The sequence below is a fragment of the Vespa mandarinia genome, chromosome 4 (assembly GCF_050613455.1).
Source record: "Vespa mandarinia isolate Hongniang chromosome 4, ASM5061345v1, whole genome shotgun sequence".
Classification (NCBI taxonomy): domain Eukaryota; kingdom Metazoa; phylum Arthropoda; class Insecta; order Hymenoptera; family Vespidae; genus Vespa; species Vespa mandarinia.
The window spans coordinates 7658845-7683822 of record NC_140813.1 but is presented as its reverse complement, the minus strand read 5'-3'; the positions used below and the strand labels follow the sequence as shown (position 1 = coordinate 7683822).

At 32.7% G+C, this 24978-nt stretch overlaps 3 protein-coding genes across 9 annotated transcripts; 2 read left to right on the top strand and 1 right to left on the bottom strand.

The window, feature by feature from the left end:
- The first annotated feature begins 91 nt into the window (after positions 1 to 91).
- LOC118443147 (lipase 3-like) lies at positions 92 to 3208 on the top strand. The gene is made up of 7 exons (XM_085656798.1): positions 92 to 377; positions 757 to 937; positions 1578 to 1692; positions 2014 to 2254; positions 2344 to 2502; positions 2573 to 2800; positions 2870 to 3208. Exons 1-7 carry the CDS (start codon positions 213 to 215, stop codon positions 3023 to 3025), a joined length of 1245 nt encoding a protein of 414 aa, XP_085512924.1. The 5' UTR covers positions 92 to 212; the 3' UTR covers positions 3026 to 3208.
- Positions 3209 to 3403: 195 nt separating this feature from the next.
- On the top strand, positions 3404 to 24867 carry LOC118443154 (guanine nucleotide exchange factor for Rab-3A). 6 transcript variants are annotated; one of them, XM_035869676.2, is made up of 9 exons: positions 3404 to 3545; positions 21629 to 22015; positions 22164 to 22449; positions 22617 to 22862; positions 22985 to 23223; positions 23317 to 23700; positions 23783 to 23885; positions 23973 to 24039; positions 24160 to 24867. In XM_035869676.2, exons 2-9 carry the CDS (start codon positions 21672 to 21674, stop codon positions 24237 to 24239), a joined length of 1749 nt encoding a protein of 582 aa, XP_035725569.1. In that variant the 5' UTR covers positions 3404 to 3545; positions 21629 to 21671; the 3' UTR covers positions 24240 to 24867. The 6 variants fall into 6 exon arrangements, with proteins under 6 accessions (XP_035725569.1, XP_085512923.1, XP_085512922.1 ...); XM_085656797.1 differs by lacking the exon at positions 3404 to 3545 and adding an exon at positions 16104 to 16244; XM_085656796.1 differs by lacking the exon at positions 3404 to 3545 and adding an exon at positions 16218 to 16359.
- Positions 13506 to 20150, bottom strand: LOC118443160 (uncharacterized). 2 transcript variants are annotated; one of them, XM_085656801.1, is made up of 3 exons: positions 19995 to 20150; positions 16665 to 16847; positions 13506 to 13966 (listed from the first exon to the last, which is right to left on the bottom strand). In XM_085656801.1, exons 1-3 carry the CDS (start codon positions 20054 to 20056, stop codon positions 13960 to 13962), a joined length of 252 nt encoding a protein of 83 aa, XP_085512927.1. In that variant the 5' UTR covers positions 20057 to 20150; the 3' UTR covers positions 13506 to 13959. The 2 variants fall into 2 exon arrangements, with proteins under 2 accessions (XP_085512927.1, XP_085512926.1); XM_085656800.1 differs by lacking the exon at positions 13506 to 13966 and adding an exon at positions 14647 to 14919.
- Positions 24868 to 24978: the final 111 nt, after the last annotated feature.

The window sequence follows — 24978 nt, the reverse complement described above, 5'->3', positions numbered from 1 at the left end:
ATTTGATAATTATAAAGAATACGTTTTTCTTTTTTTTGTGAAGCATTACGAGGACGCATCTATAAAAGTTTCAGTCTGCTATAAATGTTATAATTGAGCATTTGTCACGCGTAATGTTAGTCGTATGATAGCAAAAGATCTTTTGACGTTTTAATAAAACTTTTATATGTTAAAATAAAATAAGAAACACTATAGAAAATATCGTGGTTAAAATGAAAATAATTTTTTTACACTTTCTCATTATTCACATTTTTGTTTATTCAATTGCATCTAGGAAAAATAATTTACTACAAAATTTTAATATATTTAAGAAGATTTTATCTAACGATAATTATGCAACCAATGGAAAATATAATCCGGACATTGATCTCGACACTGTAAGTGTAAATGTTTTTATTTTTTCCGATCAATTTCATTTTCCCTGTAATAGTTCTTATAATAATTTTTTTTTATAGTTTTCTTACAATTAAAATATTTCTTAAGTAATTGGCGAAGATAAAAGTTGATTTTATCATTTACATAAAGAAAGACATAACATCGTCTGTTATTTAGTTATAGATTTCTTTTTTTTACATTCATGACTTTTATACTATAAAGATATCTATTATTTTCTTATATTAAATTTAAATTCCAAGTTATCTGAATTAATTCTTTGATTTCACAGAAATATTATTTTTTATCTGTTTTAAAATTATTTTTTTTAAACCCTGCAATATTTAGTATATTTTTATTTCATATTTTTGTTCTTTTTCTTAGGGACCCCTAATACAAAAATATGGTTATCCTTCCGAGGCACATTATATATCGACGGAAGACGGTTATTTTTTGACGCTTCATCGAATTCCGGGCAAATCTAAATCATCCCCCGTTTTGTTGCAACATGGCCTATTTTGTAGTTCTGCTCATTGGGTATTATCCGGTCCAAAAAATTCTCTTGGTATCTCTCTCTCTCTCTCTCTCTCTCTCTCTCTCTCTCTCTCTCTCTCTCTATATATATATATATATATATATATATATATATATTGTGTGTTTCATTTTTATATTATTAAATTTTTATTTAATGTTTTCATTTTTCAGTATTATACGTATATAATTGCGACAAATAAGCTATAAATTGCGATAATCTATTACATTAATATTTTTTCTATACTGGTTCCATAATCCTCGTGAAAATGTTTTGATATAAGTGAAATTTCTAAATTCTGTTTGTGAAGTTCTGCATGAATCATGATATTTTCCAGATTAATGTTTGATTTAAGAGATTGTTCTCATTTTATTATAAATAATTTAAAGTTTAAGATTAACGAAATGTCTTAAAATTTTACTGAAATTTTATAAAACACTTTCTTGAACACTTGATGAATATGAAGATGTCTTGCTTGTAATGTTAAACGAATTGCCTAATTAGTTTCGATATGAAGTCTATTGTGTAATTAAAATATATAATATAATAGGTCATAAATAGGTGTCTATTATTTTAATTTTCTCCAATATAAACGGTGCATACACGCAAGAAGTTGTTATAGTTTATCGAAAAATTGTTTTCATTTATTTAAAAAATATCCATTTTGTTTTAGCTTTTCTATTAGCTGATTATGGGTATGACGTGTGGCTTGGTAATTATCGTGGTAACATTTATTCAAAAGCGCACAAGTATTTGTCAACATCAGATTCTAAATTTTGGGAATTTAGGTATGTATGTATTTCTATATTTATACGTTCATATATCTCTAAGATTTTATTAAAAAAAAAAAAAAAAAAAAAAAAAAAATAATAAAAAAAGAAAAGTGATATTTACAAATTCTATTCTTTTGGAATATTATTTGCAACTGACTATTATTGCTCGCAAATCGCCTGCTCTTATTTCATTTTGTTTTTTTTTTTTTTATGCACGCATCTATCGAAAGATATTACCGCGCCTTTTATCGATTTTTATATATTTAATAAAAATAATATTTTTATTTTTAAATTTTAGATTTATAAAATATATTTTACATAATTTTTTTATTTCAGTTTTCATGAACATGGTATATATGATATACCAGCAATGATATCATATATTACAAATTTAACAAAAAATAATATAACTTATATTGGTCATTCCATGGGATCAACAGGATTCTACATAATGTCCTCCTTAAGACCAAATATTGCTAGTAAAGTTCAGTTAATGTTTAGTCTTGCTCCAGTTGCTTACATGAGTCATTTAAATAGTCCTATAAATGTTATAACTCCTATTACAGCTAAGTTGTCGGTACATAATATTAACTTTCATCTATTCGAAATATATTGGTGTATATATATACATCATGTACATTTTACAAAAATTAAATGTTTTTACAGTTAATGTTACATAACTTCAGTAAAGGTGAAGTATTTCCACTAAACAATGTAGTAATGTTTTTATTAAGATATTTTTGCGATAGTGGTATCATGGCACATAAAATGTGCACACTAGGATTAAACATAATTAGTGGATTTGATAAATCTCAATTTAACGATGTAAGTTGTAACAATATTTATTTCGTTAAACAAATGTAGAAAGAAACACTAAACTTTTACATCGTTTTAGACATTATTACCTATAATTTTTGGTCATACTCCTGCTGGTACGTCATACAAGGTAATAAATCATTATAATCAAGAGATATTTTCTGGAAAGTTTCGGCAATATGATTACGGACCGGAGCAAAATCTAAAAATCTATAATAGCACAGAACCACCTAATTATGACACATCTAAAATTTCGGTACCTATAATATTATATTACGCCGAAAATGATTTTTTGTCGGATGTCACGGTAAGTAATTTGTATTTAGATATGATAAAAAAAAGTGCTTCTTTATTGTCTATTCTGTTTTCTTTTTAGGATGTTTTTCGATTATCGAAGGAATTAAAATATCTGGTGGATAATTATAAGATACCATTTAAAAAATTTACTCATTTGGATTTTCTATTTGCACTCCAAGCACCACAATTATTTCATAAAAGATTACTTCAGACAATGCAAAAGATGGTAACATAAAGCTTCAGATTAATATTAAATTTCTACAGATTTAAATAATTATAACGTTGTTGTGTAAATATTTGTCGGATATGTTAATATAATTAATCTCACGATGGTTTTTCCTTTGTTTTTAAAGTATCTTAATATTAATGTAAATGTTAAGAAATCTTGAAAATATTTTATATGTTTCGTATTTTCAAATTAAAATACTTGTTAAAATTTTTATTTATTTTTAGTTTATTATCGACTGATCATCAATTTGTTAATTGGTAGTTTCAATTTCTCCCTGTAGAAGCGCTGTAAGCGTCTCGCGGCGATGAGAGCTTGTAATAGGCTTCAGTCGTGGTCCGTGGCCCGTGTCGCGGATCGCGAATGTAATTTTGATTGTGTTTCTTTGCTTTCGTTGGTTGACATATGCGAGTGCTGGTGTCAGCAATCTTTCCCAAGATCCAATAACGAGGACGCAAGTTGGTAATCGTACTGTGTATTTACGGCGTGGCAGCCACGCCAATGCCGCAAGAATCACGAACATCTTCTCGTAAGTCTTCTGGTCGCTCCCATTATTAGAAACGAACTTTCCGATCGATACTGATACTAGCTCTCGTCTTGATGAATCAAAACTGACGGATGCTGTACGACATTTTTCTTAGTTTTTACTTACGATTACATTCCTCAGATTATAAAACAATTTTTAATATGTATGTATATATGCGTAATGTTGTTAATTAATAATTCTTTTCGATCTTTATGCGATCGGTTTAATTCTGTAATTTTTATGAACATCTTGTCATGATTTTCCTATTTTCTTTCTTAAAAGTGTAAACACATACGAAAGATGGTGATATGTTTGCGCGATAGTATCGAAATTCTGAACTTGCGTAAAATACGATTATCATTTGAAAAAAGAAAAAAAAAAAGAAAGAAAAGAAAAACATTCGCTATAGGATACTAGTTTCGCAAATAAAAAAAATGAAAATAAATCGTACTTATTCACTCGAAGTAGGTCTTCGTTACGATCCAAAGAAGCTCACTACCTTGAGCAATGCGTCGTTACTTTTGGAATATCAATGAATATCCTAATATTTCACCGTGTCCCTTTTTTTCACATATTACAATGATTTCCCTTTTCTTACGATTGATTTATCTCATGTCTGATAGCTGCGAAATAATAGATGTTCATCATATATTCTGAAAAAGTAAGATACGCGAATTTTTCACAAAATTTCACGAATCGTGTTATATGGAATTTGAAAAGAGAAAGAGAGGAAGGGAGAGAGAGAAAGAGAAAGAGAAAATGTTTGACTTTTTTTCTTTCTCGTTGCATTCGTTTTGAAGGAACGTGTTATTTAAAGGCATAATGATTTCACGTGTTCGAGCGTAACATTGTTTCTCCGTTTTTTTCCGAAGAAATGAAGAAGATCGATCGTGTAACGCGTTCCTCTCGTTCACATCTTTTCTCTGTTAAATCGTGTCACGAGGCACTTCCGTATAAGAAGCTTTCTAATTTCTCGTGGATCGAGAACCGGAAGGTTTTACATAGAAAGGGATGACAATTCAATTGTAGTTGAATGAGTGGTTGAACGACTCACTCCGTTTCAATACGATTTCGTCCATCGATCTTTTTATTCCGCTCGATCAACGTGCCAAGCATTCTTCGCATATTACGAATAGGAATACGAATAAATAAGACGCTCGTCGGAGAGAGTAAACGGACGAATTGCGAATACTTTTCGATTTATATTATATATTTACGCCGATCTTTTTCAAGTCCTTGACCGAAGCGTTCAGACGGAACGAAACGTGTGTATGCACGTATGTATGTATATATCTCTCGTGAAATATCGTTTATTCCGTATATCGATCTCGATTTCTAATGTTTCAATGCTCCTTTCATACTTCAATGATTTTTTTCACATATTCGCCTTGAAATGCTCTTGAGTAAATAACTTTCATTTTGTTTTAAGTGTCTTGAATTAAATTTTTTTTTTTTTTTTTTTTTTTTAAGAAATTTAAATATCCTACTTATTGCGGAAAAGTGGAACGGACATAGATTTGACGTAATAGATATTTTAGGAACAACAGATGTAGAAAACTGAATGTAGAGCGATAAGAAACTAATTCGAAAAAATAGGTCATCCATTAAAAATAATGATTTCTTTAATTTCATGGCTTTGTCATTCTTCTTCAGGACACGTTAATTTACTCCTTGACCTCAATAATTGCTTGACTTTCTAAAATAACGAGCATCGATGAAAAGTTCAAAAAATTTTTTTCATTTCTAACAATGAGAAGAGAAAATCGAACGTTGTTATCTGATCGCAAAATTCTACCATTCTGTCAATCGTCATATATTCTAGTGTGTCTCTTTCAATATCATAGGTAAAGCTTAATGCAACAAACGGAGGATTATTCCGAGCGTCCTTGACGTTGTGTAAATTTACACAGTTTGAGTTATTATTATTTTACGAGTTCTCATTGATATCTTAACTTGAATCAGGATTTCGTCTTGAACTATAATCCTTGAAATAGCAAACGTTGCTTTTCTTAGTCGTAATATCAAGCGTTATAATTAACTATAAAGCCAAAATTTGAAACGTTAAAATTCCATATCCATCATATATACGTCATGTATATGCAGATTCGAAATAAACATTCTTAGACGATATTTTTTAAAACACGCTCGAGTTGATCTTTTATCAGGCTTAAGTGTTAGATTTCTACGATTCGAAAGCATCATAATCTTTAATCGAAGAACGAAAGAAATCGTCAAGCAAGAGAAAGAGCTATTTCGAACGATAATCGAATACAGAAAATTCCTCGTTTGAAAGTCTCAACGCGTTCTTTCCTTCTATTTTATTTCTGTATCTTTCACTCACTCACTCACTCTCTGTCTCTCTCTCTCTCTCTATTTTTTAACGGATTTCAAAGGAATGAAGATGCGTAGGACGGCCTTTACCTTATCAAGAATAAAATTCTATTTTTACAAAGGGAGCAGCAACCGCTGCTTGGTAAACAGTAAATCACGAAGCCACCTCATAACCAGAGGCGTCATGTGAAAAATAAAGTGGGAGATGCTTGATCCCGTTATAACAGTATACACAGTGGTATATATATATATATATATATATATATATATATATATGTATGACAGGAGAGGTCCTTGCACTCTAGGATCGTCAATCGTTGTTTTTGCGATATATTATTGATTTAAATCGTAACTTTTAAATCGTACAAAAACAAAAAAAGGACTGCTGTAACGTTTCAAGTGTAATCACGATTGTTGCGAGGATCGAGAGATTTCTCCATGCTTTCTAATCGCACGAAAGCGATCTACGTATATACGTACGTACGTGTACGCATTTATTCGTCGTACAGATATTTCCAATCGTCCTTTTTTAGAAATTCAAAAAAAGATAAAGAAAAAAAGCGGGGAACTTATTTTGCCGACGAAAGTTATTTCGGTGTGTCATTGATTAATGGCAGAAGCCGAGTGTGATTTCATGAAAATAAATTTATCGTTCTTCTTTGAAACGACGAACCAGGGAGTTCGTTAACAAGAGAGAGAAAAAGAGAGAGAGAGAGAGAGAGAGAGAGAGAGAGAGAGAGAGACAGAGGGAGGGAGACACAGTGTTACGAGCTATGAATATCGAAATGGCAAGAAGATAATTAATTCATTCGTACGTCGTGTAACGTTTTTCAAAACGATTTTCACTGACAATGAGTTGCATCGTTTGTCCTTTGATTCAAACGCGAGAAATTACGACAAGCACGGATCAACCGATTGAGAGGATTTTTAGAACGAGAGAAAGTACAATCCGTCTACTCGCTTCGTAATAAAAATTACGATGGGTAACAGAGCGAATTAGAAACGATTCTGAAGGGACCGTTCGAAGACCTTCTAGTATCGACTTATAGATATTTGATTTTTTTATTGATGGATTAAATGTACAAGTAATTACATAATATATATCTTGTTAATCATTATGGCTTGTCGAACATTGACTAACTATTATTGAAATAAATCGTAGTATCATATGTCATTAATATTCTGTTTAGTTTTTCGATTTTCTTACCTATCGATTTCAATTTTTTTCACTCTTTTCAAAGAAAATTGCAGGTATATATTTTATATATTCAATATATTATTACATTAAGTAACCTCTACTCATGTAGCTTTTAAATTAACGATAGATAATAAAATTCGATACGTGCTTTTAACTTGCCGATGTATCTATTTGTGTTTTTCTTTCGTACTTATTTCATAGCTTTATTTCAACGTTATTAAAATATTATTTTATGTTTTATCGTTGAAACGAACGCTTTTCGAAATGAATTCTTTATCGTCAATCGCCCGCGAAGATGTCATCGGTACACCATCTATATCGCACTGTAGAATAATTCGACTTTCACTTCGAGCAAAGTGAATGTTATCGTACGCGAAAGAGAAATCATAAGGTTGTAAGTTTCGAACTATGAACGTATCATATGATTTGGTACGAAATTAGCTATGATGACCTACATAAGTAGTACAATTTGTTAAAATTTTCTTCTATTTTGATTTCAATTCAATGATTTTATCGTTTGTTGATTCACGAGGCATTTCATGTTTTCCAAATTCCTTTTATTTCATAAATTTTTATTCTTGTTACGGATAGAATTAAATTAGTTGGAATTAAATATTAATGAACGAACATTAAAAATGTTTTTAATAAAATCTACGAAATCGAGTACTCCCGTAACGTATTAATAATGAAAACGTTTTATATATATAAACGTTCGTTGACCTTGTTCAATCTCACTGTTTTTTTTTTTTCTATATTAATTCTACATCTTATCAGGAAATTAATTCTTCAAGATAATCAAGACTTTCTCCAGAGCACGGTAAATTTTCCAGCGATTGAAAGTGGATTTCCGTCTTCGTAACAAGTCTGTGTACACATATGTTACAGGAATATGCTATACGCACGTACTCACGCCTTTGTAAGTTGTTGATCGATCGTTTACTTGAAACATAAATTTTAATGTACATATACCTTAAATAAAATTTTAATTAAAACAAGAGAACACATTTTGTTTTTCCGAGCTAGCGCTAAAGCTTCATGTTCTCTTTTGTTCAATTTGTAACGAATATTTTTTCACGAGCGAATTTTTATTTGTGTGCAATAGTTCGACTTTTAAAAATATGCATAGGCACTATATTTAAACGAATATTCCTAATCCACATTACATGGAATACAAAGCAGAATATAAACATGATATAGATACTATCTTACGAGTTAATATATTTGTTATTCTTTTTTTATTTATTTTGAATAAAAAATATTGCTCTTGTATATCATTTTTCTTTCATTTGAATGTAGAAATTATTAATACATGCACAGTGTAATGGACAAGAATTGAACAGGATTTCTTTTAAAAGAACTTAAAAGAATTTTTTTTCGACGGCAATTACAATGTACAATGTACAACACCATGCCAAGAATAACGATCAAAGGAAGTTTAAATAGAAGGAAATTAATGATAGAGTGTAATAATGATTCATTTACATTCGTTAATTTTGATCTTTTTTAACGTGTTTTCTGTCACGTTCGACTTTCCGTCATCGCTTCAATGATGACGAAGAAGAATGAATAACTTCAGAAAAATTAAAACAATATCGCGTTCACACGTACGTAATAGAAGAGGAAAGCACATAATAAGTATATACGTATACCTAGTACGTAAATATATACCTATCTATATGTATATATATATATATATATATATATATATATATATATGTAGTATGTAATATATATGTATATTTTGTATCGATGAAAATATTAGAGCGGGATAATTGCAGATGCTTTTGTTTATCGGCTTATTACTTAATGACGGCGCTAATAATGATAGTTAATGGCTTGCACCGTTGCTTTTATAATTAATACTTTGAGTGTTACGTTAATCGAATGTCGCCGAATGAAAATAATGTTAAAAAATATCTTGGAACGAATTTTTCTGTGAGTGCCACGAAAGAAAGAAAGAAAGAAAGAAAGAAAGAAAGAAAAAAAAAGTGGGAGGAAAAGTTCGCAACGAATCAGAGCGTAGTGAATTAAGCTTAATGAGAGTAAGCTTGGTTAATCGGAATTGTCTATTGTCGTTCGAGTTTGAGTAAGAATCAAAGTAATCGATAATTAGACCGATGGGGTAGGATTTAAAGTGGGAGGATCGGTACTTGATCTACTCTCGATTGGATCTCGATCGGTCAGGATCGAGGAATACACCGTTCACGAGATTCTTTATGCCATCAATGCGCACGACAGAGCGGAATCCAGTTGGAAACCGGTACGACAGGTTCCACGGTCGTTGCTGCCGCTCTTGTTGTCTATGTGTTAGTAAGTGGAGAACTTCCCGTACTCGTAACTCATAAAGCCCCGATAGTATCCCTACGTTCACATAAAAATACTTGGTCATCGTGGCAAAGATCCCTCCCGGTACTCCTTTCCTTTCTCTCTCTGTCTCTGTCTGTCTCTCTCTCTCTCTCTCTCTCGTCTCTCTCTTTTTTCTTTTTTTTTTTTTTTTCTGTTTCTCTTATTTTGCGTATGTACGCCATTCATGAAAGAATCGTGTTTATCTGCACTCGTGCGTAAACATTACGGTCATTAGAGGTAGACTTATCTACCAAAATCGTTGTTTTTTTCACCTGTATCATATGTACACCGTTTTGTTCTCGTTTTTATTCTCTTCATTTATCAAAATAAATATAAAAATCCTTATGCGTACATTTTGTACTTTCGTTAATTAATATTTCTTAAAAGTTGATAAGAAAGATGACGTTGCGTATGAATTATTCAAGAGGATATATCGAAACGACATATATCATCTTGTCTACAATATTTCCATTGTTACAATGTAGAAATCTTCGTCATTTAATTAACGAACGTACACGTGTACATGAAATGATTTTAACGGATATTTTTGTTGATATTTTTGTTGCGTTAGCACATTCGACGATTCCTTATATTATGAAGATGCGATGTAGTCGGAGTGACGAAGAAAAAATAATATTAAAAATGAAAGAAAATCGTCGATGTTTATAAACGGATGTAACTTACTTTTCATGGAACGCACTTGATTTCGTATATTTGCAATAACGTGTTTTCTTTCATATAAAAGATCCAAAGATTACACTTACCAACAGGGAGACAGCAATGGGAAGGAGCTCGTTAAAAGGGAAGAAAACTATTTTGGATGTCGAGACGTGTGTATTGTCTTGGCTGGGCTTTGTTTGTCGGGCAATTACCTTCTTTCACTCGACTAATAGCATGTATGTACGTATATGTATGTATGTATTTCTATTTCTTCTTTAATATGTGTATGCACGATTCTTCGTGTTGTATGTGAGTCGTCAGTATGTGCTTGTAACACGTGAAGCCCTTTTCACGATGGAATTCTCCGCGGCTCGTGCGCAGTCGGGTCACGGCCCGGGAGAAACGTGAGAGCGTGCGTACGCGTGTGCATGCGCGTGTCTACCCGCTTACGGCCCTCCGGATCCCCGGGATACTGTTCAGGATTACGTCCTGCCTTTTTCTATACACTAACAGATGTGTATGTATGTATGTATATACGTGTATGTAATCAACGGGACGATGATAATTCCTTTTGAAATAGATTCAAAGAAAGGTAAAAAAAAAAGAGGTCGTAAAATAATCGCTTATCATAGTGGAATCGTGAATCATTCTTTTTCTTTCTTTTTTTTTTTCGATTTTGAGAAGAATCTTTTGTCCATATCGTCCTCGTTCTCATTGTCGGTTTTGTCGATGTCAGCGTTTATTGTCACGTGCAATTGCGTGCAGATACATATCCATATACATTTATATATTTATATATATCATTTACACACACATATATATATATATATACATTTATTATTTATTTCATACACTATTATCTGTTATTGAGGAATAATTTTTGTTCAAATTATTTTATTCAAGTTTTCTGTCACTTTTTATTATGGCGAAATATCTTGCTGTAATAACTTTTACATCTTTTCGTAAAATTACTTTAGAAAGAATTTCATGCTAGTAACTTTTGGTTTACGACGAGATTATTAGTATTTTTATATTTATTTATGAAACACTTTCTAAAATGTGATAATGTCTCTAGGAAATTATAGCAGCGAAAGATTTTAATACTGTAAAGTAAATTATTTTATTCATCAGAATCATAATATTGAATTTTTTTTATCTTTGTTGTTATATATGAAAGTGTTCTTTCTTCGTTGCGTTCCTGCATTCTTGTGGCTCAATGGGTATTAACCTTGAGTCTCATTTACGTTCGTACCGTCGTACCTGGTACACCTATCTCCTCTCTCTCTCTCTCTCTCTCTCTCTCTCTCGTAGAATTTCATTATTCTTTCCGGCATATGTATTTTGTTTCAAATAGATTTTGATAATGTTAGTAATTACGTCACTCGTATTGCTTTTTCTTCAATACTTTTAAATTGCCCTATGACCTGATGATTAGATTTATGTCTTGATACGTGATGTATTACACATATCTTTATATGAACATATTTTCTGTGTAATATAAACGAAATTTTTGAGAGACAAAAATATGATAATCTTGTTATTAATAATTTATGAATATTAGATATTTAAATATTAAAAGTATGTAAAAGGATTATTATTTTTTATGGTAATATGCACAGGATTTTTACTCTAGTAATTCTAGTAATAAATAAGATGATCGTTATATAACCACACGTTCACTTTTTTACAATGTTAGCAAGAACATTCTCATAGTTAAACGTTAAAGAATGAACATGATCGCATGTTTATGATATCAATGTTGTCGTCTTTTAAGTTTTTATTTAATCTAGCTTGGGGTCGAAGATGTCGAAACGAGAAGGCTACAATGACGAAATTGCACGCAAATAGACGGCTATCGTTTCCCATACATTTCGTATCTTCCCACGTGTCGTGCATAGGCTTTTCAAACGTGATTGTGCCATTGAAAAAATTCACAGGCTTCAGATTTCTCAAATCTCTTTAATCTCGAAATATTATGAAAGGCTTATAATGTTATCCAAAATACCTTATTTGTGATAAATTTGTGAAACGTGCATTATACAAAAAATTCGATTAGATTTCTCGTGTAATTTCGATTTTTTCTTAAAAAAGATAATGCTTTATTGTCGTTAACCCGATTAATTAAATATTTTCATGGTTAATACGAATGACGTAAATGCTAGTTAGATATATTTAAGCGACAAGTATTTAAGCATTTTAGTGTGAGACATTTTAAAAAGAATTTAGAGCATTGTTTGTTTAACGCAGCTATTTATATAAGATTTTCACGAAATTTTCCATTGTTATCGCATTTCGTTTTTATTTTTTATATTTAAAATACATTTTTATGTACACGTATGTAAAAGCGGAAATTGTCAATGGTAATATCAAGTCGTGATAATCTAATGCGCTAACCAAAATTTAATCATTATAAACAAAAGAATATTGATAGCGCCGGATGTTCGGCGAATGAGGCGATACCGTTGAAGTCGTGTGTTGAGCGACGACATTTTATTCTTAAAAGCATGCCGGATGTTGTTTTGTTACTAAAATAAAGAGTGTGATTATAATAGTGTGCGTGTGTATGTGTCGATCGGTAGGTGCAATTCGTGTCCTATAAGCTAACTTCAATAGTTTTTTGACCCGATACTTTTGTCAGAATGGATCAAGAATTTTTGTAACATTTTTGGTGAAAAATAAATTTTTCCATATCGATATTTATTAAATTTATATTGTTTCTTAAACGTCCATGGATTTTAAAAATTGAAAAATTAATAAGATTAAATACAAATTATAGTTGTAACATTTAAAATTTAACTTTTTAAATATTTCTTTTGACATCATTGAAAAATATGTTTCTTTTTTCATAATATTCAGATGACCTTGAATATTATCTTATCGTTTTTTTTTCTAAAATAGAAAGAATTCTTCCTCATCAAGAAACAACAGTTTCTAAATACGATTACTGTACATAATATTTAATGAAACACAAGTAATTTTCAATGTTCTTTAACTTTAACAAGGAATATCTTTTGTGTCCCAAGTAGTCCCCCATTTGAAATGTTTCTAGGATAGTTTTCTTTATATAATTACGTAAAAATCGCTTCCTACTTCATTCTACTTTAAATATTTTTACCGTTTAAAGCTATTAGTATTACGTTAACGAGAAGTTAGACTAGCAATTGATAATGGCTGTATTTGCGTTTGTATTATAGATAGTGAATAATATATAGTTTTTTTTTTTTTTATATAGTCTTTTGTATGGCTATTTTTCAAATATTAAAATCATCTGACTGAAGTAGTTTGTTCGCATTCGTTTAGAAGAAAAGAAAACATTATTACAAAATCATGAACATATTAACAAGTAACAATTTCTACGATATGATTTATACACATTTGATGTTTTATACAAGATTCGAAAGTTACACTTTTCACATTTACATCGACGAACATGATGAACTTTTATCTTGATTCTTATTCTGGACACATGATTAGTAAAGATACTTATTTTGTTGAAGACTTTCTATATGGAATACCGTTTCCCTTTCCTATAAATAAATAACAATATCGAAATATAAAGAGACAAAAATTGTTCGAGGTCTCATTCCCTTGGGTGATTCGAATGAGAATCGTATTACTAGAGTCGTAGAGATAAGCTCCGATTAAGTTAACGTTCTTGAGCGGATTGAACCGATCTGGATCGTTGGTAGGATCATACGATAGCGATTGCAAGAGGGAAGCCAACGATGCTTCTCCATCACGAAAACGCTTCATGGGACTTCGTGCATGGGAACAACTTCACGATGAATCGCCTTAATGCCAGAGACTCGATTGATAGGGAAAGCTGGAAGATGTGGTATTCGAAGCATCTTTGAATATTCGATTCGATTTCGAACATTCGATTCAGTTTCTACCAGATAAAAACGTATATTAATTTCATTATATGAAAATAAAAAGAAAAAGTTTTTTAATAATAAAAAAATTCTTTATCATTGATAGAAGTAAGTTAAGATGCTATTATTAAAGAGTTTTATATGTGGTATTATATTTATAACGGTAAATTTCTACGAAATTTCCTTGGATATAAGTTTTGCGTAATCGGATGATTTTTAATTAACCTACATAATGTTTCAAAGTTTGATATTCGGTTATATGCTAATATATTACAAGATCTTACTTTTCGTTCAGTATGAAAAAAATAACAGATATTAAAGGATAAAAGTATCGATTATTTATGATAGAGAAAAGATTATATTTGGTAAATTAAATGATATCGTTATGTATAATATATCTATTTACCTACGAGTACTTTATATTATCTACTCGCGATTTCTTATGATCATATATTAAAACAGAATAAGGCGTGTCGAGTCGAGTAACAATGTATCAGATCCGGTTTCCTTGTCAGTCGTGTAGTCTGATGGAAATTGATGAGAGGAAAATGGTGAATAATGTAGAAGGACGAAACGTTTAAGAACATATATATGTTCTTAATGTCGTATAAGTTAGTATTACATTCTCGATTGATATTATTCCCCTAAAGGATCTTGACTTCACCCATCACTTTTTAGTCGTACACCCAGTAGAAAACCACAGATTCACACGAATGCGTGCAAGCCTTTTCATATGTAATTTGTGAGAGAGTGTGTGTACTACTACTACGCTACTTACACCAGTCTATTTGATACCTGCGGTAGACGATAGGTAAAGTTCGATGGTGTGCGAGTGCATACACCATAAGAGAGAACCTCCGTGGAATTGCAGGGCTGCAGATATAGGAATTTCATGTGTTCACAAAGTGTAAGCAGGATGTACGGAGAAACCTTTCTCACGTTCGCCGTGTATCTCAGGGACGCAAGCGAGCTGAAAAATTCGCATTAGGAATGTTTGAAGGACCCCTTTAATGGGTCTTTATCTTTCTCACAATTCCCTCTTAGGATATATTATATATGTAAATTTATATATATATATATATATATATATATATATAAATATTATATATATATATTACATATAATTATAAACAATATATTGCATTCATTTGTCGTAATTGTAAATATTATGATGTAAATAAGAAAAATATTATTTTTTTCGTAGTTTTCTCTCAGCAAGACAAATACAATTCACGATAGAGAAATGGCGAATGACGTTATTAGACTGGTAATAACAGGCCGGTCATAAAATTATAACAAGGGTCACGTTTATCTCATTGAGACTTATTAAGTTGAATTACGGACGACACGATTAATGTGTCACCCCGTTTGCCTCTATTACCGGTTCTATAGTAATCGTACGAACAAGTGTTGAACACGTTCGATAGAGGCCAATTGTTCTCATAGAATATAGTATGGTATAAAAGAGACGGTGAAAAGTGTCCTCGTTGTTTTTCAACGAGTCAAAAAAACGAGTTCAAACGAGAGTATCGAATTAATATTTGTGTAACATTTACCGTTCATTAATTTTCGGTTTAACCTGTCGATACTGTCTGGCACGAATCAGTTGTATTAGGTCGAGAGCTTAGATAAGAACGATGAGATCCATAAGCCGACATATTAATGGATTCGGAGATTATCGTACAAATTTATAGCTTTGAAGTGTATGGGGGAGAATCGAAGCTTATTTTCTCAATTGCAATTATGTTTACATTTCGAAAAAGAAAATACTGTTATTTATACAGAAATTGAATATATAATTTAAGAAATATTCGATAAACATTTTTATTTTGAAAAATTGAAATTCATATTGTCATTTTATTGAATTTTTATTTGATTTCTTGAACATACATGCTTTTTTGTCAAACACCTAAATACATATATCGTCGATAAAAAGATTATTATCGCTTATAAAAATTCCATATTAACAATAGATAATTTATGTTACATATTTAATTACGAATAATATTTTATTGCAATGTAAATAACGTATAATAATAAGTAAGATAAATCCTTTCGAGTCCATAATTATATATCATTTATAGTCAGAATTAAAAATAATATAAAAGACTGTTAGAGTACTAACATTCTGCAGCCCTGTCGTACTTGCGGAGAAGCAGGTGGATGAAGAGAATCTATGAGAATGCATCGTGGAAGGGGTAGTAAAGATCGCTAGCTGACAATGGGCCAAGTGGAAAGAGAACGTATGGTCAGTCCGCGGCGAGCCGTCCTCGTAGGCGGATTATCTATCATACCGTGAGTTTATATCAAAATACGAATCGTATCAGTTATCGAGTGGTTGCTGTTGATTTGGTCTTTTCACTGAAAAATGTCTTATTCGTTTCTTATCATTCAAGTCGAGGATTGACAGGTATCGTTTGAAAACAAACATTCTATTGGTAAAAAGTGATGGCATTGTGAAATTGTTCTCATGGATAAAAAAAAAAAAAAAACAAAAAAAAAGAAAGAGAGAGAAAGCATGCTATCTAATTGACAATAAAGTCGTTCTAAAACTTTCTCGATGTCATTTCGGGACGTTCGTTATCAGTGTGTTTCATCTCTCGAAATCTCATTGAATGATTCAAGGATTACGCATGCTGCGAGCGATGAGTTGTGAGATAAGTTCGAATGGAGAGAAACAATAGAGAAAAGAGCGCGGAATATTCGTGTACTTACTTTCTCTTCCTTTGATGCCTGTAGCTCGTACAGGTATACTTCATACTGTGTATGCTCACTTGTCGGCTTGAGCGAGTGCACGAGCTCGAAACTGTGCTCGTTAGCTCTTCTGGAACGTTATCTCGAAGAGTAGGAGGAGGTACAGCGAAGTGGAAGTCCTTGCTTTCAGTCGAAAAGTACCTGCTAATGAATAGAGTTGCGGTAATCTTCTAATTATAATTGCTCGGCGGGCTACGGTCAAATTTCTCTTGACACAAAAAGGATTCACGACGTATTTGTTAAAGTCGGACGAGCAGGCTTTATTATTCGCAATTGCTTTGTCTACTTTTATTTCAATTCGCAGAATATTAAAAAAAAATATATTTTTCTCTTTATAAAGGATCTTTTATTTCTTTGACATATATATATATATATATATATATATATATATATATATATATATCTTTTTTTATACCTTCAAGAAATATATGCGTAATATATTATTAATTAATTTAGTAATGAATGAATTTTAAATGCGCAGTAGACACTTATCCCTATTTATGCAAAACTTCGTTTAATTTTTTGTGATATCGTCAGTGTAGATAATTTAAACGGTTTCTGAGTATAGGAGATATAAACCAATGTATAGTAACCGTGACAGAGTGCAAGGCCAGGGCCGTATATTCTGGGAACTCTCTATTCATATGAACTTCCATCGATACTAGCCAAGATCTTGTTAAAGACAGTGAAGTTAATTTATTTCTACACATACATAGACGAGTGATCCAATTATTCGTAGAAAGTAACGCGGAATGAGAACGATGTATAAACGAGTTCGTACTTCGTTATAACAAAGCCTGGCTAATAGTGAAAACTGGCTATGAAATGTGATTTAAATAAATTCATATTGCTTTATGTTTAAAAGCATGTATATTTTAATAGATCAATACATTTTTTATTGAAACATTTAATATTGGTGTTTCAAATTTTAATATCCATGACGTCAAATGTAAAATGTTGATCGAACAGATAACTTCCTAGCGTCAAGGATAAATCGAATAATTTTTATCCAAATAAAAACAGACAAAACGACGTTCTTGTATAATATATATGCAAGTCAGGTTCAATTTATATGTATGGTAAAAGCAATATCTAAACATGGCACATACTAGTGAACTTTTATTGTTCCACAGAGAAAAATAGGAGTTATAATGCGTTGAGTACGGCTACAATGATAATTTGCGCTATGATGAAAGCGTAGATAATAACATGATGTTTCGAACAACGTAGATGAGAAAATTCTGTGAAAAATCATCTACGTATATCGAAGAACGAAGTTAACAAAGTTATACCAATTTGTGTATATAAAATTCGAGTTAAGAATATGACGAAGTTACCGGGAATAGAAATTCTCAGAAGAAAGCATCGAAGGTCGATAGAGGTGGGGACATACATATGCATATATATTCGTCGAGGAAGAGAAAGGAGAAATAAGAAAGATATTTTTGGAGTGGCTCGTTCGAATTCTCGTTTTGTGTAGGCTGTAAGCTTATCTATTTGAAAAATATTCAGAGAGATATTTCACTTCTCGCATACTATAATGGTTCAATTATGAATACATTTTAGCAAGATTTTTAAGTACTATATTATGTTGATCAAAGCCCACAAGAATTCTTCATTTGTTTGAAAACATAGTCACGTTGTTGTTGCTATAATCTTTAGATTTAGAGAGTTTAACTGTAAATCATTTTTCGAATTATTTTCTTCTAATCATTAAATCAAACGTCTCGTACTTACAAAACTGTATCGTGCCTAACAATGAAAGATTATTTCTGATAAGAATAGATTGATTATAAAAAGATATATTATTTACCAGAAAATCTAAATATCACAAACGAAACAAAGATCTAAATCCAGTATATAATTTTCTTGAAAAACTTTAAATTTATAGAAACCGATTTAAAGTCAGCGTTATGAAGTGGAGCAAGAGTCGAGGGTTCGGCATCAGCATATCACGCTGGCGAGAGTCGAGTGGTGCTCGAGACGGGATGCTCGAAAGCAAATTAGCGTTTGGCGGGATTCCTTTGTCAGAGAGAGCAGGAGAAACTGGGCTTTATCATCTGCTAGTGTATGGGCGTGAATGGAGCGTCAGTGGTATGCCGCAGCGTCATTACAAATACGGTGTACCCGGCCGTACCATTCGCCGCTTTCCAGCGTGCGATCGCGATGTGAACCGTGACGCAATGTTCGCGTGAACGTCCCATTTGACGAAGCCAAGGATATACATATACAGACTCTTACAATTCGAAACACCTCTGCACTTTTCCACGCTTCCCGCTCGTCTTCCTTTCCGCTCGTCGTGCAAGTGAATTTTCAACGTAGAAAGATTCTCTTGATTGAAAAATTCGTGGTAAACGTGAGATAATCAACCCGTACATACTACAATACCGACGCTCGTTTCCGTTTGAGTTATCACGATAACGTCAGGATAAATTGAAATGTTTTCTCTTTCTCTTTTTTTTTTTCTCAAGCAACGAGTATTTTAGGTGGACGAGTTTAGATATAGAAATCGTTTATTTTACGTGATCGCTTTAATATGTAAATATATATGTTAAGATCAATAGTTAATTTTTTAGTATCGTGTACCGTTAGAAATAATGAACTGTAAGAAGGATAAAATGTACCGTTTCAAAAATATCTATCAACATAGTTTGACGTAACTGTTTCGATTAAAATAATTGAATTCCTATGGGGAATGATGCATTCGAATGCATCTTTGCGTTGGCTGCTTCACCAAGCGTAAAGGAATTTCAAATGAATGAATCTCAACAACTAAGAGCTCACCGTTTGTTCAAATAAAATTTTCTTCGTTTTAATTCAATCTTCGCGCTCACTCAACGATGACTTAATCTTTGCCTTTCGTACATGACATTTTACTTGTGAACAAACGAATCGAGCAAAGTCTTCGTAGAAAATAATATCAAGTTAATTTTTTCACTTCGTAACGATCGGTGAACTTTGTATTTTAGTTCTTTTATTTGAAACGACACGTGGGCGGAAAAACATTGATTCTTTCTTAATGTTAATGGAAACATCGTACTTTGATACTTGATTGTTTCGCTAGAAACAAAGAATTCAATAACCGGAAACGTTTTTAGATTATCATTAATTCTACAGAAGTGAAAATTCTTTCCTTAGTAATGTTATAAAGAGAAAGAAGAGACTGTATCGAGTTAATTGAAAGGATATATGATTAAAAATTAATGAGATTCTTACGATTGATTTACATAAATTTCTTTCTGAACTCTGAATGTGATTTAATCGTGAGAATAAATAAAGATCAAAGCTCACATCGAGAAAGTGGCTGTTACTTGCTTTTCTGCCAAGATCCAATTAGTTTGATTAAAATCCATAAAATGAAAACAGAGACGCGATAATCGATAATAGCACAACGATTGTCGCGACAGTTCTGGACATAGTAATGCCTACGTTATTGCAGTTACGAACTAGAAATGAAATTTCTGTCGGTATCATCGATAAGCTATTTAAGAAGGTAAACCTTTCACCAACGAGACAGTGCCAACAACGAGCAAGGATCGATTAGCACAACTCGTTAAATCAACGCCAAGAAATGGAAGAAATAGAACGTATTTATCAGATCCGCCTTGAGCATCAAGCGTAACAATCTAAATACGCGGTATTCATTGTTGCGAATTAAAACCAACGGTGGAAAACTCGATTAAGCTGTGTCCTTATTTTGAGCTTCCTCTTGTTATTTTATGATGTCTTTATGTTCATTTATAAATAATATATAAAATTAATTTTTGCGATAAAATAGAACTAGTACTAATTTTACGAATGAAAATATTGTTTTTTTTTTTTTTTTTTTAATTCGTAGAACGTAAAAACGTACTGGCAATTATGGAACGGTGAAGACGATGGAGAGAGAGAGAGAGAGAGAGAGAGAGAGAGAGAGAGAGAGAGAGAGAGAGAGAGACGAGAGACGAGAGACGAGAGAAAATTAACTACGCCTGGTTTCTTAATTGACTTAATTTGGAGTAGAGTGTGGGGAAAAGGAATGCGATGACCGGCCGATTCCCAAGTACCGTTTATGCAATGCGACTGAGCGACTGACATGACGCAAGCGACATCACTTGCTTTGGCTACATTGTCTGTTGGTAGATCGCGAAGAAGAGGCTCAAGAGATCTCGCCAAAGGGAACGAAAGATCGAGGTTTCCACTTCGAGTCTCTTAATTCAGCTCGACTCAATTCGCGCGAACGATCAAGAAATATCTCGGTCATGGTATTCGTTTACGCTGATTAGGGCAAAATGTGAAGGTTTTTATTGAAAACGTTGGTTGAACATTTCTACGTTCGAATATCTATTCAGCATATTTTATATTATATATTTTTTAATTTTAACTCGTTACGAATTTTAAAAATTTATCGAAATTAAATATAGAATATTTTTATGATCATGTGAGATCATTTTCCATTAAATACGTAGATCTACATTTAAAATGGCAAATTATATTACATATTGACAGAGATGGTTCGAGAAAGTTTCAAAATATTTAGGTCGATGATAGTACGGTGCATCATTGTGCATAGCACGCTGGTATGCAATAGTCGAGCCGGATACGTCCAGTCTCTGTTGATTTCGTGGATCCGTGTCACGCGATGCGTTACGCCCTCAACGTCCTGTCACGAATGATGAATTATTCCTTCGACGTATCGAGTCATCGTCGTTAAAAACATCAATTTGGGATATTACTTCTTCTCCAAGTAATAATCCATCCTTCGATAAGTAAATAGATTCTCTCTTATTTCAGAAGGAAATTCGATCATCGATGCGAATAATTAAATTGATATCAACTTCGTCAAGCACTTATCGTATTATGTTATCGTCGATAAAGCTTAATAATGATTGAAATAAAAAGTTCTAAGTTTATCACAAAGATAAATAATGGTTGTGCTATTTTAGTAAAGTTGCAGATCGAAAAGAGATAAAGTAATATCCAGACGCCATGAAGGCGGTACAGGAGCAACAGCAGCCGGAATCGATGGAATCCAACGAGTCGGTGTCCGCCTCCTCGAACGAGTATGCCTATCGACCATTGACAACGAAACACCGAAGAGCCGGAAGTACTGGTACTACTGGTGACGAGGAGTATACTACCGACGAAGATGAACTCTATCCAGATGAAGCCGATTGCACGATCGGCTCGACCTTACACGCACCTCATCCAATTCTCAAGTCCGATCTTGCAAGAGCTGCGACCGATCTCTTTGGATATGCGACCAAGCGGGAAGATGAGGAGGAGGAACCTACAAGTCTTTTTGATGAAGACGACAAGTTTCTCAACAACAGGTAGGCGAATGTTAATAACATTTTCATGTTTTCTTTTATAATTATCATCTTGTATCTTATTTTAATTTTTATTTTCCAAACGAGAAAAATATAGATGTGTTATTCATTTATGATCGATCGTCTTAATTGGATTCGCATTTTTATTTAGTTCCAGTTTAGCGAAATCGAACTCGCTCTTCGCATACAACGACAAGATACATAGTGTTTTAACGAGGCATCGAAGTCCGACGATGATGAACGAGAAGAAGCCTAGCGAGGCTGTTTTAAACACGCATGCGTACAAGTCTGAGATTCAGGTACCTGCAACTCAGACTATGACTAATTTGGATATTAGGTTGGGTGAAGAGAAGATAGACGATGTTATGGAAGACACAGTAAATAAGCAGGAAGATATTTGTGTATCATTAGAGATATCGTCCACGAAAGACTCGCAGGTAAATTTAATAAACTGAATGGTGAAAGTATTAAAATAATAAAATTTTACATAGAAATGAAAACAATTGTTTTCTATGTAAAAAACTTACAAAAGGAAAATAATTAAGAAATACTTTTTGAAATTATTCTTTTTAAAATTAATAATGGAAATATTTTGTTAATGCAGGCTGACTCTCGAGTGAAGAAAGAAACTTCTTTAACAAAGGATTCAAATGATCCTCCCTCTCCAACAACTGCACAATGGGGCAGAGCCGTAGCAGAAGTAAAAGAACACGCTGTGGCGAAACTGCAGGAGGAGTTGAAGAGAGCTCACGAGGAATTGAAATTGAAGGATGAAGAGGTGGCAAGGCTCTCGAGGATTCGACAGGACGTTGAGGCCGAGCTGGAGGAACTCACCGCTAGTCTATTTCAAGTACGTCGTGTCGAGAATCGAGATATGGAGATTAAAAGAGAGAAAGGGGGAGAGAGAGAGAGAGAGAGAGAGAGAGAGAGAAAAGGATATGAAATCGAGCTCGAAGGATAATTCATTTTTAGGAAGCGCACAATATGGTGCGCGAGGCGAACGTGCGGCAAGCGACGGCAGAACGTCTTCTGGAGGAGAGTCGAATGAAAGCCGAGGTCCTAGCGGCTGAAGTGACGGCCTTAAAGACTTTGGTCTTGACTTCGACTCCAGCCAGGCCAAATCCACATTTGCATCCTCAGATTGACACGAGATGTCGTTTGAATTCGGGTGATGAGTGTCAGCAAGGTCTTTTTGCTAAGAAACATCGAAGGTATAATTCTTTTATGATTATCATATCGATAGCGTAATAAATAAATTATGAAGAAGCGAATTATATTAAAATTTATTGAACTTTTTATACAAGGTCGCCTTCGCACTTCAATCTTAAATATGGCCGAGAAAACTCACCACCGGAATCTCCTGTGAAGGAACAGAGGCCATCCTTACCAAGTGATAGGGAAGCCTTGGCTAGGGATTGGAAGAAAGATCGTGAAAAGGATAGAGACAAAGAGTGTAAGGATCTAGGATTGGAGGTAGATCCTAGAGTTCATACAGAATTTCTCAGGTGGAAAGCAAATCCGTGCGTCGATAAGAGCGATCCATTTGTTGCCAGAGTGTTCAAAGAAGATATCGACCTATGTTTGGATTTTCCTAATAAAGAACTCGGTTCGAGGGTCCGACAGGCTGTTCTCGATGGAATCATTTTTATCGAGGCTGTCAGTGATAAAACCAAACTTGCCTTTCCTAAGTGAGTTTTTTTTATTTCATCGATCTATAGTTTTCTGATCCTTTTGGAAATTATTTTATTTTATTTGTCATTGTCTTTTTAGAAAGTGTGCTCTTCTCGAAGCACCACGACAATGTCACTATCGTATGAGACTGGGCGATCAGGAGAATCAATGGTACTGTATCTCTCAAATTTGTCGCAACCGAGTGAGTGTCATCTATTTTATGAAAAATAGTTAGATTTTATATATCGTAAAATATTATATAATCGACGATGTTTCTTTTAATGTTTAGATCATAGCGGTCTGTGATTTTCTCAATTATCTACGTTACGTAGAACGAGGTCTTGTTAAAAGCTCGGGTAAGTTACATGATAAATTTATGATCATGTTTTATTGTGTCCTGATAGTTTTATGAGAATTGTAATTATTCTTAGGCTCAGGTACGATAGGCTGCAATAAATTTTTTGTTTCTGTTAAAGTACACGATGTATATTGGGAGATTACAAGATTACGAAAGGAGATGGTGTTCGCTCGTCTGGGTTTAGTGCTTTCATCTTGAAGCTTTTTTCTGGTGGATTTCATCTAGTCTGGAATAACGGCCGTAATACGGACCTAGAATCTTATTATGTTTTTTTGATCGACGAAGAAGAAACGACTGGAGAGAGTTATCAAAGGATTAATATAGGATAATAGCGTCGATCGGAAAGATGATCGATAATTGTCTCCATTTGACACGGGAAGATACGATTTACGTTTTAGACGAAACGTATCCCGCATATTGTATATCCTTCTGTCTCTCTCTCTTTCTATCGCTATTTAGTATATTAGATTGCACTTTTTGCCAATTGGGAAAGATATAACAAGGCGACAATGCAACTGATCACGGGGCTGTGAATGATCTTAAAAAAAAAAGAGGCAAAAGTTAGATGTTATTGATAGTTTCCCTACATGACAAATGTATATAAGAAGGATTTTTTGAATCTATATTTCTTTGAATCTATATTACTTTTTACAATTAGAAATGGATACATTGAAAATGTTACGAACATTTGTGCAATTGAAACACTTGCAAAAGGGATAGGAAGCATAGCGATGTCCCTAAAAATGTTGATATTCGTTGTTATATATTGTGAGTATACATTATTGATATTATTATCTGTAGATAAAGAAAAAGATGTTTATGTGGACCACAGGAAAATCTAGATAGGTTAAATGCATGTAGATCTTTTATGTATTTCCTGTATACGTCCTAGACGTATTATTATTACGCAGCGAAGTTATGTTATAGATTCATTTAA